Genomic DNA, 19255 nt, shown 5'->3' with positions numbered 1-19255 from the left:
GACTCTACCCCACTCCCCGGCTATGAGGTCAGGTTGAATCAGGCCTTGCAAAATCGTGGCATCCTTTTTTAAACCGGAGCTTCAAAATCGAAATCCTATCTATAACCAAGATGCTTATTCCCACCTCCACCCCTATCTCATCTCACCATACTTTTGTTATCTCTGGACTGGATTTCTACAATGTCTTTGTTGCCAGCTTTCTATCTTCCACCCTCTACAAACTCCAACATATCCAAAACTCAGGTGCCTGTGTCCTGTCCTGCACTAAGTCCCATCTGCCTACCATCCTCATCCTCGCTGACCTATACTGCCTCCCATCCCCAGTGCACTGAATTTAAAATCCTTGTTCTCCACTTCAAATTCTTCCACGGCTTAGCCCACCCAGCCTCAGCAACCTTCTCTTCCTACCGTGAGCGGCAGAGCCTTCAGTTGCCTCAGCTATGATTTTTGGAACTCCTCCCTAAACATCTTCACATCTCTTCTTCTGTTTCCAGCTTCAAAAACCTTCTTAATAATAGGTTTTCTGATTTTAGACCTGTCTTTGTCATCAAACATTTGGTCTTTTATTCTAACTGTCCAGCCAGGGTTTGGTGCCTGTTTGTCTTAATTTTTCACCTCTAAAGTGCAATGGGACATTTTTCTACATTAAAGACGCTATATAAGGTTGTGTTAACTATTATTTATAGATTCTGCTACAATGTCTCAGAGTGTGCTGACAGGAATGGAGAACTCGGCTGTGACTGTGCTGAAGAGAGCGGTTGAGTTAGACAACGACTCCCGTTTGCAGGATTCGTTGGTTTGTTATCAGGAAGGAATCCATCTTCTTTTGGAAGTGTTAAAAGGTAACAAAGCCTCTAACATTTCCTCAGTGATTTATTTTAGAAATTAGATCCAGCAACCACATTTTTGAACTATCAGGATCTCTGGAACATTCAAAAATCAACCATTCTTTCCCCATAGCTTTAACAAATAACACGTTAAGCTCCTCCAATGTTTGAGTGGGTAAATGCACATGTTGTGTTACTGAGTCATACAGAATGGAAGATGCCAGATCCAATTCCCGGTCTCCGCTGAATTAGGTGACTCATCAGGGATAACATAAAATTAAAATAAAACTAATATAAAGAATGAGTAATACAGTTGTCCCAGCTTCCATGGACTAGGGAAGGAAACATATCACCCCAACGTTCTGCTTCTGATTACTCCCTGGTGAGCCCTGCTGGAAAGTGCATATGTGGATGTCAGTGAGAATTCAACTTTGATGCCCTCTGTGGTTGAAATGTCTGCCAACACTCTCATTCTGGACTCTCACAGGTATCAGAATGCTGACCGTGTCTGTGGAAGAGTATTTCAGCAAAGGTCAATATCTTCAGCAGAAAAATATATATGTGTGTGTGTGTGTGTGTGTGTGTGTGTTGAAAGCACACTTGGTGATTTGTGATCCACTGGCAGTTGACCCTCAGACTACAAAGCCTTGTGTATTTTACATGGCTGTGGGAATCATGCATCACTTTGGTTAGCACTGTTGCCTCACAGCGTCAGGGACCCAGGTTCAAATCCGGCCTCGGGTGACTGTCTGTGGCGTTTGCACATTCTCCCCGTGTTTGCGTGGGTTTCCTCCGGGTGCTCCGGTTTCCTCCCACAGTCCAAAGATGTGCGGGTTAGGTTGATTGGCCATGATAAAAATTGGCCCTTAATGTTGGGGGGGATTAAATACGTGGGGTTACGGGGATAGGGCTTGGGTGGGATGGCTGTCTGTGTAGGAACCGGGTGCTAGGGTTTGGATGATCAGCCATGATCTCGTTGAATGGCGGCGCAGGCTCGAAGGGCCGAATGGCCTACTCCTAGCTTCTATGTTTCTATCACTGAATCTCTGGGTGGACCACATGAAAAAGTCTCCATGTCTGACGATAACTATTATGTTATATAAGTTACTTAGCCAAAACTTTGATCTCAAAAGTCAAGAACATTATTTGCTTAATGCTTTATTGTAAATGTAGATACTTTTTATGCTTGTTGTTACATGGTTATGAAAAACATGTATTTGCTTTCGTAAAATATTGTATCACACTAGCTAAGTGAAGTGAACACATGTAGACTAACCGGAGAACAGTGTGATGTGGGACTTCAGGAAAAATAATCCAAAGGACAAGTAGGTTACATGCTTCTGACCTCAATACTTGAATTATTTTCCTCTACTCTGCTGTTCATAACTCTCTTACTCTATTTATCACATTTGTACAATATAAACGCTATTAAAATATTTATTTTGGCAGCACGGTGGCATAGTGGTTAGCACTGTTGCCTCACAGCGCCAGGGACCCGGGTTCGAATCCGGCCTCGGGTGACTGTCTGTGTGGAGTTTGCACATTCTCCCCGTGTTTGCGTGGGTTTCCTCCGGGTGCTCCGGTTTCCTCCCACAGTCCAAAAATGTGCGGGTTAGGTTGATTGGCTATGATAAATTGACCCGTAGTGTTAGGGGGATTAAATACGTGGGGTTACGGGGATAGGGTGGGATATGTGTTGGTGTAGGGGTTACGGGGATCAGGTGGGATATGTGTCGGTGCAGGCTCGATGGGCCGAAATGGCCTCTATCTGCACTGTGGGGTTTCTGTGATTCTGTGACTCCTGGTGATGGTGAGATCATGTTATTCATGCACATTATATTTCAGTTACAAAATAATGTTGGTACCACCGTTCATCATTGTTGCTCTGATTGTTCATTGGGTAAATCCATCCTAGCTGTGATACTGAACCATATAAACCTGGAAAGTCCTGGGTTTGAACTCCAATTTGTGCTGTACAACAATTGACTGCAGCATCCCTGGGCTTGGAAGGGGAATAGCAGCCACCGTTCTAGCTCCGGATAATTATAATGGTGACCCCGTTCCGGGAAATCCATGTTTAAGGACAAGAGTGGCCTCAGATATGATGCCCCCTCCACATGGTCATCGGCCTTCCAACTATCAATGAAAAATGGCCACTTGGGTGAGGTACCAGAGGGCAACAAAACCCACGTACCATATCCTAGCATGAGTCAATGACTTCAAGAAAGGGCAGGAAGAAAGAATGTTGGATACACAACTATGCTATATAAAAAAACTGGCAGGCTAATTAAGGAATTTTATTTGTTTTAATAGCTACAAAAGATGACACCAAAAAAGTCTACTATCGACAGAAAATTAGGAACTACATGGATCGAGCAGAAAAAATTAAAATGCAGCTGAATAAGCTGAAAGAAGGTAACTAAGCTGAAAGAAGATATTTTGTAAATGTAGTAACATTTTACATGTCCCACATTCGGGATATTTTGTTGTATGTCAGATGTAATGATTTGTAGACTACATTTTCTGTTCATCAAATTGTAAATGTTTCAAATGCTTCATAAGTTAGAATAGGCAATTAATTGTTTAGTATAGTACTGAGCCATACAGACCAGGAAAATCCTTTATTCGATTCCTGGTCTGTGCTGAATTAACTGATCTCATCTGGGGAAGAGACGAACTACAATTGGATTCAGGGTCCCCTGATTAGTGAGAGGGGGAAAAACTGGCAGCCAGGTTCTCCATTCCTCATGGAAAAAGCACATGGTTTTTATGTCAAGGATACGATTGGCCTCAGCTGTGATGTGTTCCCACTGCCAGATACATTGTTAACAATCACTGTCTAGGCTCACACGTGAAGATTGGATGCTTCATTGTGGTACTGGGCAGCTGCCAGCCCCATGGAACTGAATGCTGACATGAATTACCCCCTTCAAAGAGATTTGTGGAGGGGGGTGGAATAAGGAAAAGAGAAAAAAAGTGTTACACCTGGATGGTGCAGTGCGTTGTTCTGGTTCACTTTGTTGCACAATGCTAGGTGGAGGGTTTTTGCCCACAATTCCAACGCACTGAATGATGGATTAGTGTTTAGTGTGGTGTTGAGCAGAGGTTATTTGCTTTCCACAGGGAGTAAAAAAAAAGTCAATGAAGTCACCTTGGGTTTGTCTCATACAGCATAAGACTGGTGTTGCGAGAGGTCAGGAACAGGTTGGCTGCCTGCTCAGGTGGCAGAGAAAGTACATTGGCCTGTTTCTGTGCTGTAAATACAATCGGCCCAACAAGTCCATGCCAGTGTTTATGCTCCACATGAACCTCCTCCCGCCCCTCTTCATCTAACCCCATCAACATATCCTTTTATTCCCTTTTCCCTCCTGTGATTATCTAACTTCCCCTTAAATGCATCGATGCTATTCGCCTCAACTACTCCCTGTGATAGTGAGTTCCACATTCTAACCGCTCTCTAGTTTCCCCGAATTCTCTGTTGGATTTATTAGTGACTATCTTATATTTATGGCCTCTGGTTCTGGTCTTACCCGCATCTTCTCCACCTCTACCCTGTCAAACCCGTTCATAATTTTGAAAACCTCTATCGGGTCACTCCTCAGTCTGTTCTAAAGAAAAGAGCCCCCCAGCCTGTTCAATCTTCCATGATAGGTATAACCTCTCAGTTCTGGTATCATTCTAGTAAGTTTTTTTTTTGCACCTTCTCCCGTGCCTCTATATCCTTTTTATAATATGGAGACCAGAACTGTTCACTGTATTCTAAGGTTTAACCGAGGTTCTATACAAGTTTAACATAACTTCTCTGTTTTTCAATTCTATCCCTCTACAAATGGACCCCAGTGCTTTGTTTGCTTTTTCTTATGACCTCATTAACCTGCGTCGCTACTTTTCATGATCTGTGTATCTGTACCCCCAGATTCCTGCTCCTCTACCCCATTTAGATACTTATTTTCCAAGGAGTATGTGGCCTCCTTATTCTTCCTACCAAAGGAAATAAGTAACAATTTAATACGGGACAAAAAAAAGGAAAATTATTTGCAGCTGTTTGATAAAACTGAGCTAGACCACTTCAGAGGGCAGTTATGAGTCAACTACATTGGTATGGGACTGGAATCACATATAGGCCAGACTAGGTAAGGACAACAGGTTTCCTTTCCTAAAGATTAATGAACCAATTGTTTCTTTTTAATGGCAGTACGACAGCTTCATATTCGCTTTTACTGATACCAGCTTTTTTAATTTCCAGATTTTTTTTTTTTAATTGAATTCAAATTCTCAAACTGCCATGGTGGGATTTGAACTCATGTTCTCTGGATTATTGGTCCAGGCCTCTGGATTATTAGTCCAGGCCTCTGGATTATTAGTCTAGTAGAATGGTCTTTATAAAAGAAATCACCTGAGGGAATGTTAGAGGCTTTGTTACCTCTTAACACTTCCAAAAGAAGATGGATTTCTTCCTGATGACAAACCAATGAATCCTGCAAATGAGAGTCCAGTTAATAGTAGTAAGTGATAGCTATATATAGGTTCCACATTTTTTCACAATAAAAAAATGTAAATATTGACATTAAAAATGAAACTGCTATAAAGAATTGCAATCTGACATTTGGAAATTACATTTTATTTTGTGAGATTGTTGCTAAATAGTTTTAGCATATAAAATCCACGCCTCCAAAGTACCATGTTAAAGTGAAACTGATGTGTACCTGTGTGTTTAGTATTTGCTTCAAATTAATTTCGTGAAGTAGAATTTTTAAATTCTATTGCCGAGGTTGTAATATGTATGTGCAGAATACCTCCTTGAAAATATAAAGACTCGTATGCATCAATTATGGTGCTAGGTGTGTAACTAAAAATGTTATAGAAAAAACTATGATTTTTTTTGTGTACAACCTTTTGCTAATTTTCTGTATTTCAGAAGGGAAATATCATGAACAGATCAAAATTACAGCAGATGCTACTGGGTTTAGTTATGAAAAATTGTTCAAACCATACTTGGATCCATTTGTTACTGAAGTCTGGGTGGAGGATCCATACATCAAGCATGTTCATCAGGTGATAAGTATACTACTGTACCATTAGAGATGGAGTGCTTCATTGTGTACTTGGTTATGCCTTAATTTGTTGACAAGATTACTGATACTGACATTCTTTTACAGGTAGAATGTCCCAAATCCGGCAACCTTGGGACCGAGACCGAGCCGGTTTTTGTTTTTTTTCGGACTTCGGAACGTGTTTCTGATGTCCAAAGTCCGGAAAAACCGGGCCCAGGTTACGATATTTCCGGACTTCAGACATCAGAAACACGTGCCGAGTCCGGAAATGCCTGGGCCCAGGTTCCGGTTTTTGGTAAGCCTCCCTCAGGGTGTCCGGATTCCAGAACATTTTACGGATTCCGGACCCCTACCATCAATCGTCCTGGAGTCCGGATTCCGGAACATTCCGAATTCCGGAACTCCGGATTTGGGACGCTCAACCTGTACTAACAATCTGCCAAATGCCACTATTTTCAGTGCAGGTGGGTTAAGAAAAGTGCTGTTTTGTATTACAGCCTGCAGTTTTACCCCATTTATCAGAAGTGACTATAGGGCCAAACGTGATGGCTCAGTGTAATCTGAACCACTGATAAGTGAAAGGATGTGGGGGCTATTGAGTTGGGAAATACCAGTCCTAGTCTAAATACTTTCCAAATCTATTCAAAACATTAATCTGTTGAGATAAAAGTAAACTAAAATATTGAAGTGTACTACTTTTAATTTAATGAAAGGCAAATTTAACACTACAATTTTCAAAAACTACACTTCATACTGTTTTGTGGCTTTTTATTTTATAGCTATACAACTTCTTGAGATTCTGTGAGATGCTTGTAAAAGGACCTTGCAAAGTGAAAACTATCCATCTACTGACTTCACTTGATGATGTATGTAACTTACAGTGGATCATAATGTTACTGTTAAAAAGCCATTGTCTTGATTGCAAGCCAGAAATAAATTCAGTATAAGAACTGCAACTAGAGGGTGCTGCAATATGTTGGAGCATAAACACTGTCCCTGACATGAGTGCTAACAATGCTGGTTTGTGTAAATCACAGATCACAGAATCACAGAAACCCCACAGTGCAGATAGAGGCCATTTCGGCCCATCGAGCGTGTTCCCTCAAATTCTTTGCAAACAGAATAAATGTTAATTTAAATATTTGAGATCTTTTTACATCCCACACACCACTGTTCACAATCATAGCTGTATCGGTGTGAGGAGGTGGTGAGCAAAGAGAAATATCCTAGGGAAGGGGGAAGGAAACAAATTTCACCAGTGAGAATTGTCTGTGGATTTTTATCTCTATTTGTGGGAACTACACACCCCCTGACAGAGGACCTAAGAGCAGATTTTGTCCTTGATTTAACTGTAGCTGGTATGTGCCCTGGGGTAAGGATGTTGTAATCATCCTTGCCCTCTTCCCCTCCCCAGTCTTCCCCTTAACTGGTCACTAAGAGATCTGCAAGCATGGCCCAGTCATTTGAAAAACTTGCACTTAATTTGCATATCTAATATGAAAGCAGGAGAGTTCTGGGCTATTTTTGTACATTACCTAGTAGATGATTTCATAGGGACATTGACAGAAACCTTATAGCAGATCACCCACCTCCTCAGTTGTGGAGAGTGAATGCTACAGAAGGACATAATTGGGGGAAAAGGGAGAAAATAGCTTGAAGAAATGCCATACTTAATGATTCTATAAATAAGCCTGCTTTATTGGAAGCTTACATGCAGTAGTGCTAATGCTAATGCTACAGTACTGATGTCATACTACTATTGGACACAACATGTATAGTATGAATTAATCTTCTGTTTAATCTATTTTACACCTGTTCCATTTTAGAGTGGTGGGAACTTGCAGCAGACTGGTGGCCTTGAAGAGATAAAGCAGTCATTACAGAATTATGGGGTAACCCTGGAGGTGAACCACTCCTCTTCAATACATGACCGAGAAATCAGGTAGTTTCTTTGTAGCATCATTGTATCATTTTTTTAAAATTGCAGTATTATTAATTTGTCACCTAGCATTATTCAACTTTTGTTGAAGAGTTTGGTTCTGCTGTTCTTGGCATACCCCATTTTTCAGTTAAGATGGTGGGGCAGCCTTGCTGCATGCGTGCCTCCAAAACTGCTGTTAACACGACTCTAGGATTGTCGAACACAAAATAAAATTCTGGTTTTACTGTTTCTTCAAAAACAACAACAACTTGCATTTATATAGCATCTTTAACGTAGTAAAACATCCCAAGGTGCTTCACAGGAGCATTATGAAACAAAATTTGACACCAAGCCACATGAGATATTAGGGCAGATGACCACAAGCTTGGTCAAAGAGCTAGGTTTTAAGGGGCGTCTTAAAGGAGGAAAGAGAGGTAGAAAGTGGGTGAGGTTTAGGGAGGGAATTCCAGAGCTTAGATCTTTGACTGCTGAAGGTACGGCCACCAATAGTGGAGCAATTAAAATCGGGGATGCTCAAGAGGCCAGAATTGGAGGAGTGCAGATATTTCGGAGGGTTGCAGGACTGGAGGAGATTGCAGAGATAGGGAGGGGCTAGGCCATGGAGAGATTTAAAATCAAGCCATTGCTCAACTGTGAGCCAATGTAGGGCAGTGAGCACAGGGGTGATGGGTGAACGGGACTTGGTGCAAGTTAGGACATGGGCAGCAGAGTTCTGGATGAGCTTGAGTTTATGAAGGGTGAAATGGGAGGCCGGCCAGGAGTGCATTGGAATAGTCTAGAGGTAACAAAGGCATGGATGAGGGTTTCAGCAGCAGATGAGCTGAGGCAGGGGCAGAGTCGGGTGATGATATGGAGGTGGAAGTAGGTGGTCTTGGTGATGGTGCGGATATATGGTCGGAAGCTCATCTCTGGGTCAAATACGACACCATGGTTGCGAACAGTCTGGTTCAGCCTCATGCAGTTGCCAGGGAGAAGGATGAGGTCAGTGGCTATGGAACGGAGTTTGCGGCGGGGCCGAATACAATATTTAGTTGGAGGAAATTTCTGCTCATCCAGTACTGGATGTCGGACAAGCAGTTTGACAATTTAGAGACAGTGGAGGGCCGATAGAGGTAGAGCTGGGTGTCGTCAGCGTACATGTGGAACCTGGCGTTGTCTGCAGTAGTGCTCCCTCTATGCTCCTGGCCAAAAAAACTGACAAACTGATACAGGCTACTAATTGAATGCTGTGTGCAATTTGCACTTGGAACTTTTCTGAAATTAACAAACTGGAATGCTAGAATCTTTGAACCTTAGTATTTTACAGCACAAAATGAGATAATTTGGCTTCTTGCACATGTGCAGCCTCTCTGAAAGAACTGCCCTTTTAAAAATGTTTTAAAATAATTATCCACTTCCCTTTTAAAAGCTATCTGTTTCCATCACTGTTTGGGGCTTTCTGTGCCCAAATCCTCTGCGTAAGAATAAAGAACAATCTCCTAACCTCCTTTTATTCTTTTGGTGATGATCTTAAATTTATGCCCTCTATTTACCAATTTAGTGACCAGTGGAAATAGTCTTTCCTTACTAACCAATCAAAATACTTCATTATTTTTGTATACCTGTACCAGATCTCCTCTTAACCTTTATTCTAATGGAAATAGCGATCAGTTGCTCTCATAACTAAAGCCTGTCATTCCTTGTATTACCTTAGTGAATTTTTTCTGCACCCTTTCCATGATCCTGGCATCCTACCTAAAGTAGGGCCCCCAAAACAGGCCACAATATTCTAATTACAGCCTAATCAATGTTTTATATAAGTTTGGCATTATCTCTTTTTTTACTGTATACCAACATTTGTAAAACCTAGGATTTGATTTTATGAACATACAGAATTGATGGGCAGGAAAAGACCAGCTGGTCCATCAAGCCTGCCCCACACCACGATGGTTGGATCATCATGGCTGAACACTAACTTCCCTCACCATCCCCCCCCCCCCCCCCACCCCCCTTCACACCTCATCCACCCCCGCAGCCATGTAATCTCCTAGGAGAGGCAAAACAACAGGAAAAAACCCAGGACCAATGCAGAAAAGTGTGAGGTGATGCATTTTGGTAGGAAGAATGAGGAGAGACAATACATGCCAAATGGTACAATTTTAATGGGGGTGCAAGAAGAGAGAGACCTCGGGTGCTTGTGCACAAATCTTTGAAGATGGCAGGACAGGTTAACAAAGCAGTTAATAAAGCATATGGGATCCTGGGCTTTAGAAATTGAGGCATAGAGTACAAAAGCCAGGAAGTTATATAAAACACAAGTTAGGCCCCAGCTGGAGTATTGTGCCCAATTCTGGGCAACACACTTTAGGAAGGACGTGAAGGCTTTGGAGAGGGTACAAGAGAGATTTACTGGAATGGTTCCAGGGATGAGGAATTACAGTTATGTGGATAGACTGGAGAAGCTGGGGTTGTTCTCCTTTAGAGCAGAGGATGCTAAAAGGAGATTTGATAGAGGTGTTTAAAATCATGAAGAGTTTAGATAGAATAAATAAAGAGAAACTGTTTCCAATGGCTGAAGGGTCGATAACCAGAGGGCACAGATTTAAGTAATTGGCAAAAGAACCAGAGGCGACATGAGGGAAAACCTTTTTACGCAATGAGTGGTTAGGATATGGAATGTATTGCCTGATAGGATGGTGGATACAGATTCAATAGTAACCTTAAAGGGAATTAGATAAATACTTAAAGGAGAAAAAAATTGTAGGGATATGGGGAAAGAGTGTGGGAGTGGAACTAACTGGATTGCTCTTCGAAAGAGCCAGCGCAGACTTGATGGGCCAAATGGCCTCCTGTGCTGTACTATTCTATGATTCTATAAGTGTTATCTATAAAGACACTTACCTTTTTATATGATGCAATCTCTGCTCCAGTCAGGAACCGGTCCAGCTCTCTCTTGAAGGCACATAGAGAGTCAGCACCCACCACAAAAGCTGGCAATGTATTCCAGAGACTCATTTCTCTAGGAAAAGAAGAACTGCCTAATATCCAGTCTATACCTACTCTTACATGACTTAAATTTATGTCCCCTGGGAATTCATGTCTCCTGGTTCTCCCCAATCTGTTAAACTGGAATAATCTATCAATAGGATGCTAGGCATCCCTTTAATTATATTAAAGACCTCTATCAGGTCATCTCTAAATCAACGCTGCTCTAAAGTAAATAGACTAAGGTCCTCGAGCCTATCCGAGTAGCTGAGGTTTAAGCTAACAATCATTATTGTAGCTCTCCTCTACATCTTTTCCAATATCGCCCATCATGTGGGGGGAACTAAAACTGGTCACAGTACCCTGGATGCGGTCTGACCGCCATGCAGTGGCAAAATGGTGTTCTTTGATTTGGTTCTATTACTACAACCCAATACCTTGTTGGCTTTAGCTACAGTTTCTCTACATTTTTAAGTACACCTCTCATTACTTTACAGGATAGTAGCTATACTTAACCCCAATGTTGCTCCCATTCTTTCTCTTCCCTCCACAAGCCTTTAAAGTGAAATGAGCAACAGACTAACAAAATTAAATATGCCCCAAATTAGGAAATATACTTTTATGAAATGCATTCAATATATTTCTGTAACTCCACAGCATTTATTCTTTATTCCCTAATAGAAATTATATAAAATGCCTTCTATAGAATGGGAATGGTAAGTTTACTGGTAAGTTTCTGGATTCATTTTTTTTCAAATGTAAAGTATAACCACTCTTTTACAAGGTGATTTTATTTTGACCCAGCGACAATGAAGGAACGGCGATATACTTGCAAGTCAGGATGGTGTGTGACTTGGAGGTGGTGGTGTTCCCATGTGCCTGCTGCCCTTGTCCTTCTAGGTGGTAGAGGTCGTGGGTTTGGGAGGTGCTGCCGAAGAAGCCTTGGTGACTTGCTGCAGTGCATCTTGTAGATGGTACACACTGCAGCCACGGTACACCGGTGGTGGAGGGAGTGGATGGGGTGCCAATCAAGTGGGCTGCTTTGTCCTGGATGGTGTCGAACTTCTTGAGTGTTGTTAGAGCTGCACTCATCCAGGCAGGTGGAGAGTATTCCATCACACTCCTTACTTGTGCCTTGTAGATGGTGGAAAGGCTTTGGGGAGTTAGAGTTGAGACACTCACCGCAGAATACCTAGCCTCTGACCTGCTCTTGTTGCCACAGTATTTGTAGCTGGTCCAGTTAAGTTTCTGTTCAATGGTGACCCCCCCCAGGATGTTGATGATGGTGGGGGATTCGGCGATGGTAATGCCATTTAATGTCAAGGGGAGGTGGTTAGACTCTCGCTTGTTGGAGATAGTCATTGCCTGGCATTTCTGTGGCGCAAATGTTACCTGCCACTTATCAGCCCAAGCCTGAACGTCATCCAGGTCTTGTTGCATGCGGGCATGGACTGCTTCATTATCTGAGGAGTTGTGAATGGCGCTGAACACTCTGCAGTCATCAGCGAACATCCCCATTTATGACCTTGTATGTTGGAGGAAAGGTCATTGATGAAGCAACTGAAGATGATTGGGCCTAGGACACTGCCCTGAGGAACACCTGCAGCGATGTCCTGGGGCTGTGATGATTGACCTTCAACCACCACAACCATCTCCCTTTGTGCTAGGTATGACTCCAGCCAGTGGAGCAGCTTCCCCCCCGATTCCCATTGACTTCAGTTTTACTAGGGCTCCTTGATTCCACAGTCGGTCAAATGCTGCCTTGATGTCAAGGGCTGTCACTCTCACCTCACCTCCATGTTCTCTGTTCAGAAAATTTTAAGTGTTGTATTGTGAATGTATAAGATTTTATATTTTTGAGAACATTAGAAAGTCTATGTTGCTATGTATTGCCCCCTCTTTTTCAGAAAGCAACAATGTTTTTCTAGAGTTTGTAGTTGTGAGTAAAATGTTTTATCTGTCACAGATTCAACAATGGGTGGATGATCAAGATTGGAAGAGGACTAGATTACTTTAAAAAAACTCAGGTTTGTTTCTAGTTAAGAGGGGGGTCTGACCATTAAAACCATTGTTAAAAAATAATTCCAAATGAATGATTGTTTTTATTTTGTTTATACAAGAATGCTGATGAAATATTGAAAAAGTGACATGTTACTGAGCTCAACTATGTATATGATGAATTAACACACTGTAGAAATGACCCCATATCTGAAGCACATTATGTTACTGATTGTGTCTACCAGTACTAATTAAGACCATGCTTCCATAACCCTTTCGGGATTCTTGTATTTTACCCTGGATCCCCTAATTCTACCCTCTTAAGCATCCCTGATTATAATCATTCAACCATTAGTGGCTGTGCCTTCTGTTGCCTAGGCCCTAAGCTCTGGAATTCCCTGCCTAAACCTCTCCGCCCCTCTATCTCTCTTTCCTCCTTTTTAAGACGCTCCTTAAAACCTACCTCTTTGACCAAGCATTTGGTCACGTGCCCCAAGTTTTCCTTATATGCCTCTGTCAAAGTTTTTGTCTTTTAATGCGCCTTGGGACATTTTACTACGTTAAAGGCACTATATAAATACAAGTTGTTGTTTGGATATGGGATGGAACAACTTGCATTTATACGGCACCCATAATAGAGAGAAATGTCCCAAAGTCCTTCACAAGAGGGATCAGACACTGAGAAGGAGAAGGGAGGAGAGTTGGTGGAAGTGACTGAAATTGTGGTCAAAGAAGGTTTTGTGGAAACGTTTGAATATATGAAGAGATGTAGCAAGCCACAGGCATTGAAGAACAGTATCCCAATGTACTAGACATAGTTGCTGAAGGTTCTACCACTATGTGAGGTTGTGGGAGGGGGCCGGGGAGCTGGACTGTATTGCTGGAAGATGTTGCCAACATAAGGTGGAGCAAGGCTGGGGAGAGATTTCTAAGCCTCGGGATTTTGAAATCAATGTGTTGCGGGACAAGGAGCCAGTGGAGGTCAACACTAACAGAATGGCCCGGATTTTGTAAACATCGGCGAAGGAATGGCGCATACCATTCACCATGCTGACAGCTGCCCAGAGTGTTTGCGGGCTTTTGAGCGTAGACTTGCTGTCATCAGGCGTCTGATCCAGCATGGTGCCCTCTACAGGCATCTGTGAGCAAGACAAGCAACAGCGTGGTTCTTCAACCAATCAGATTGAAGAATCCTCACTGAGATACGCAGAGTCTAAACCAGAAAGCATAAATTATGTACAGAAAGCGAAATAAAGATTAGGAATGAAAGATGGGATTAAGAGAGAGAGATAAAAAGAGACAGACAGAAAAAGAAAAAGTTTTTAAATCTCAATTCTGAAGGAGAGACTCTAGTTGTAAAATTAAAATTTCAAGGCCAGAGGGATTGTTTGGCAGCAATTAGGACATATCACACCGTTAAAAATTCACTTACACCTAAATGCACCAGCCTAACTTTTTCTGCCGTGTTCAGTGGGTAAGTACTGCAATTTCACACCCTTACATTGATTTCACTGCCAAGTCTATCGGCGAGTACTGTTATAGCACAACCTGTGGTGAAGCAGGTTAACTCGGACCGCAACTTCCAGATTTCCATGTTTAACTGCGGATGTGCGTACTCTGGAGGTTGCTGCCCGATTTTTTTTTTACCCCATAACAGCGAGCGCTGTTAGCCTCACCATTATTAACACCACAAAATTTGGGTCTTAGTACGTTAAAAAAAAAAAAATGCAGTATAGTTCTAGATGAGTTGGAGTTTGCACAGGGTGAAACTTGGGAGGCCAGCATGGAGAGAGTTGGAGAAGTCAAGCATGGAGGTGATGATGGTGTAGGTGAGGGTTACAGCAGCAATGGGGTTGATGTTAAGCAGACAATATTAGGTGATGGATTATATGTGGGACTTGATGGTTTGCTGAGAGCACCGAGGTTGCACATATAGATACAGCCTGAACAAACCGCAAAGAAGTGAAATAGAATGGGGGATCTAAAGTGCAAAGTTTCTGGCAGACACCAGATAGGACAGAGCAAGTACTGGCTCATTCACAACTTCATGTCAGATGTTGCACAGAACAGCAACACATTTATTTCTATTCTCATGTAATGTGCCTGACTTCCTGTTGTTGCCAGTGCTGCCAACATTAGATCTGCTTATGCCTGTTCTTACAGCAATAAACCAAACTTCCAGGAAGGTAGCTCTGCCTTCTCTGCATACTGAAATCCTAATTTCTAATTCCTTTTGGTGAGATTAGTTCAGTTTCACATCCCAAGTAAGACTGGGAAAGCCGCACCTCCTAGTTCTGTATCTTGCTCATTAATGAACAAGACATTAATGGAGGTAGCGCAGGTTAAAAAAAAAAAAAGTGATTCGGTCCACAAAGGGATCGAAGCATAGAGTAAGGGAGATCAGAAATAGACATAGAAGTCATTTTCTGACTCTGGTCCTGGCATGCGCTGCACATGATTTTCCAATATTAATTTAAATGGTAAAAACAGTGTATGCCTCAATTTCCAATATGGATGCCTGGCAGGTAGGCTATCCACCAGCAGCACAAAGTCAAATAAATTGTCCCTGATGCATATTTGGATCTTTCCATTACCATATTAACCACCTTTCATCTAGGTGCCCTTTTTAAACATGTAGAATAAACTTTAAAAACCCAATATTAAAAGTAACTCTCCAAATCCTGTGGAAAAATGGTCAACACATCTTGAAACATGCCATCTCCCTTGCATCTGAGCCCTGAGAATAGTACACTTTACAATAGACTAATCCATACTATTTACAGGATTAATACAAGAAAACAGTGCTGGTGCTTTTCCACTTAGTAACATTGTGATGTAGCTGGCCCATTCATTTTTGTACCATTTGTGGTGATAATTCAAAAGCCTGGATAAAACTATCATCCTCCTCTTATTACAAATTTTAAAGGTTTGATTTAATAAAATGGTGGGCCCCACATTCCATGGCCCCATTTACCAGACCAGCTGCTGATGTGTGTTTCTCTCAGTTCAAGAGTATCACAAAGTTCTTTCTCCTTCTCATTGGCCTTATTTTCTTTTTCAATAGCCTCAAATGCATGTTGCTCTCATTCTCACTGTTCCTCCTGTTTCCAGCACACTCAGCCTCCAATTTCAACATTTCTAACTAGAATGCTCTAGCCTTATCTTTTTCCTCCAATTGCAAACACAATTTCTGCCTCCTTTGATCTGGTTGACCTTTTTATATTTTACTGCCTTGATTTTGTTCAATTTTATCTGACTTGAAATGCCTTTCTCACCAACCTAACTCAGTATCCCAGGTTGCTGGCACCAGTAATTACAAACTTGAATCTGCTATAGTTATCTTCTTGATGCAGTGGCATCAATCACTCCTGTAAGTGGCCTGAGCATTTTCATTTTATGGGAGTTGGCTCACACTACCTTAATCTACTTTACAATAGCATAACTATAGTATTCCCCTCTGATGTGAACTTGTGTTTTTTGCATGTGTGCTTCTTCCCTCTCTTCAAAGCTGGACTGAATGAACACTTTGTGAGACGGGACTTAATATGCATCGATAAACTACTTTATTTCACAGTAGGTTGAACAGAAAGAACTCGCTTTATTCATCAGAACAAGATATCTTCACGTAATAATACAATGTAAAGCATATACAATTCCCCACCATCAGTGGATTGCGTTACTTGACTTAAACAAGATGCCTTCTAACTCGTCCACCATTTCTGTTTCCACGACCTGAATAACTGCTGGTATCTATTTTATCTTCCTGTGGTCACAGACAGATAGGGATTAAAGACTTTACAACATATTGTGTTTGAGGTGTTTTCCAATTACTGAGATGAGCCTACAAATTGCTTATTGTTTAGTCTTTGGGAAAACAACCGCCATTAACATTAACTTTCGTCTAGGGGTCTTTATTTGATAATACACGGCTTTAAAAACCTTAATAAAAATAACTCTCTCTAAATCTTCTGTGGAAAATAGTCAAACATCCCAAAACATGATCCTCCTAATGGAATAAATTTCCATTAAGTGTATTTAGCTAAATCACTCAGGCAACATAAACAGGGACTGAGTAAATGACAAAGCCCAGGGGGTGCAACAAGTGAGAAGCAAAGGAGGAAACAGAAAGAGAGAGAGAATATATATGAAAATTAAAAACAGCAAGAAGCAATCAGACAATGAACAAGTTAGAAATGTAATAAACTTAACATTCACATACACATACATGAAAGTACATAAAGTATGGAGGCAGCTTTGATTTATTTTTCTAGGTGAACTAGCAGTCATGCATGTCAGAAATTCAACAAAGTGGCCAAGATATGAATATTGCAGTCAACAAAAGTTTCTGTGAAGTATAAATGCTGTAAGTTGTGATTAACTTTTTTTTAAATGGCGTAGACAATGCTTCAGATCACTTTCATGTTATTTTTCCAGGGCCGATTTTCTATTGGCTACTGTGACTTTGACTTGAGACAGTGCCATGAAACTACAGTGGACATTTTCCATATCAAGCATACAAAGAATTCATAATTTGGAGACCTTACTATTCTGGTTATTTTATTCTGTTATGCAATGTACTAAAACTGAAACTTCAAGATTTTTAATTCAAGTATTTTTAATTTTTTTGTAATATTGCATGAATAACTAGCAAGCAAGTTTTCTTACCAAAATTAAACTTAAATATTCAAACTGTTTAACTCTTTGCTAAATGTACCAACAACTTTACAAGATTTTCTGTGTTTAATATTATAGTATACATTTGATAAAAGCGGACAGCTCACTCACTTATCATAGCTCCACGTTGATTCCTATGCATGGTAAACTGAACAATTTATATACTCATCATTGTGTAGGAACCAATATTTTAGAGCAACACAAGCAGTTTTAATGATGGAGGATGGATTACAAAAGCCTTGTAAATGGAACACATCTCAGGCAAACTAACCCTCTTTTAATGGCATAAACTCCATTTGATATACATTCTAGTGTCAACTTTACCCAATTCATACTGTAAAAAATGTAATGCATATTCACTTTAGTTTATCTTCATATACATGCAGTAATTTAGCAAAAGTGAAGATAAGTGACCATATAAAGTTCTGTTTAAACAAAAACAATGTTAGGTCTTCAATAAATTCTTGATTAGCCTATTTTCTCTTCTCCACCCAAGATTGCTGACTCATCAATTTCATTTGGCTACTTTCCACAATGACTCAATGTCTCCATTTCTAATAGTAGTGAGTAAACATATGATCACATTGGTGTACAGTACTTACATTTAGAAATTCTTCGAGAAAGGTGGCATATGGAAGAAAGTGTATTTTCACAGGTCAGATTGGAACTTAAAAAAGAGTAACGAACCTTTACACCATCTTTAATCATAGAGTTACTGGGTTATAAAGCAATATGACATGAATACAATTGTAAAAATCTCTCTGGTTAAAAATGTCCTACTGCCATGATTTTCCAAGTGGCTAATGAGTTAAAGCTCATGTAATTTAGGCCATTTGGCCAAAAACATCTTGGTTGCCTTCCTAGCAGCCTTTGTTAATATGGATCTGCTTCCAGATAGTGTGTATAGAAATTGTGGGATGGCAGATGAAATAAATATTTTTTTAAAATACATTATCTAAAATAGTTTTATTGTAGACTGTACAAGTGTGTCAAATTGGCAAATGCAATATTACAAATCTAGATCAAACTGGCCAGGCATCATGGGAGGCCTCCACTTTGTAAGCTTCATGTACGCAACTCCAAGCCCTGTGCCCTCCCCATCCTGCAGTCACTAACACCACAACTTCATTAGAATGTTAGTCTCAAGACTGCAATTCCTGGGCACATAATACCCTTATTAGCAACTGAAAAGTACTTTTGTGTGTGTTGCCCAAAGCAGCAATCTAAGAAGTTAGGTTCTATTCGTTGTGAAATGGACACATCAACAGCAACTTCTCAGGGCAATGCGGCCACTACCTAGAAGTTCATTTGCAAAGGGCACTACAAAAATGCTGCTGCCATCATGTCTAAATTACACAGATAATGCAGTGCCAAGATCGTAAACCATTCTTACTATGACAGAACACTCCACTCAAATGGCACAAATGTGTTCAGTGGAGCAAGCTCATGCTACTATATTAGGTCAATACAGCTGTATAAACAATTGCAGTTGGGACTTAAGATTGACAATAGGCTTCAGTCTTGTGGCATAGATACAACATATTAGATTGTTGCTTTGGGTAGCACACACACAAGGGTACTTTTATCAGTCATTTGTCTAGACAAGGATAATTTCAGCTTCTGTTGAGAAAGAAAACCACATGTAAAGTTTGTTTTTAATCAAATGCCAAGATGTCAAAAACTATTTCCAGTTGCCATGGGTGATTAGGTTTGATCCTAAAGTGCCAATGCTTTAGCAATGCCCAAGCTACAGTTTCTTTTACTGGAACCAAAAAACATTGCAGCAGCTGGGACCA

At 40.9% G+C, this 19255-nt stretch overlaps 2 protein-coding genes across 5 annotated transcripts in view; one reads left to right on the top strand and one right to left on the bottom strand.

Moving 5' to 3' along the window:
• Positions 1–655: 655 nt before the first annotated feature.
• Positions 656–17478, top strand: LOC147111730 (MIT domain-containing protein 1-like). Of its 2 annotated transcripts, none has more exons than XM_085998917.1 (7): positions 656–842; positions 3141–3242; positions 5746–5882; positions 6661–6747; positions 7708–7823; positions 12754–12814; positions 16360–16591. In XM_085998917.1, exons 1-7 carry the CDS (start codon positions 698–700, stop codon positions 16360–16362), a joined length of 651 nt encoding a protein of 216 aa, XP_085855043.1. In that variant the 5' UTR covers positions 656–697; the 3' UTR covers positions 16363–16591. The 2 variants fall into 2 exon arrangements, with proteins under 2 accessions (XP_085855043.1, XP_085855042.1); XM_085998916.1 differs by lacking the exon at positions 16360–16591 and adding an exon at positions 17220–17478 and having other exon boundaries at positions 657–842.
• Positions 16326–19255, bottom strand: part of LOC147111729 (BTB/POZ domain-containing protein KCTD21-like) — a 22186-nt gene continuing 19256 nt past the window's right edge. For all 3 annotated transcript variants that reach the window (XM_085998911.1, XM_085998912.1, XM_085998913.1), the window contains one exon: positions 16326–16548. In XM_085998911.1, coding sequence (XP_085855037.1) covers positions 16471–16548 — 78 coding nt within the window. In that variant the 3' untranslated portion in view covers positions 16326–16470. The remainder of the gene's footprint in view (positions 16549–19255) is intronic.

The sequence above is a fragment of the Somniosus microcephalus genome, chromosome 10 (assembly GCF_052327205.1).
Source record: "Somniosus microcephalus isolate GS21.2 chromosome 10, FLI_Smic_1.0, whole genome shotgun sequence".
NCBI lineage: Eukaryota > Metazoa > Chordata > Chondrichthyes > Squaliformes > Somniosidae > Somniosus > Somniosus microcephalus.
The sequence above is the reverse complement of the archived record's forward strand: the minus strand, read 5'-3'. Positions and strand labels throughout refer to the sequence as shown.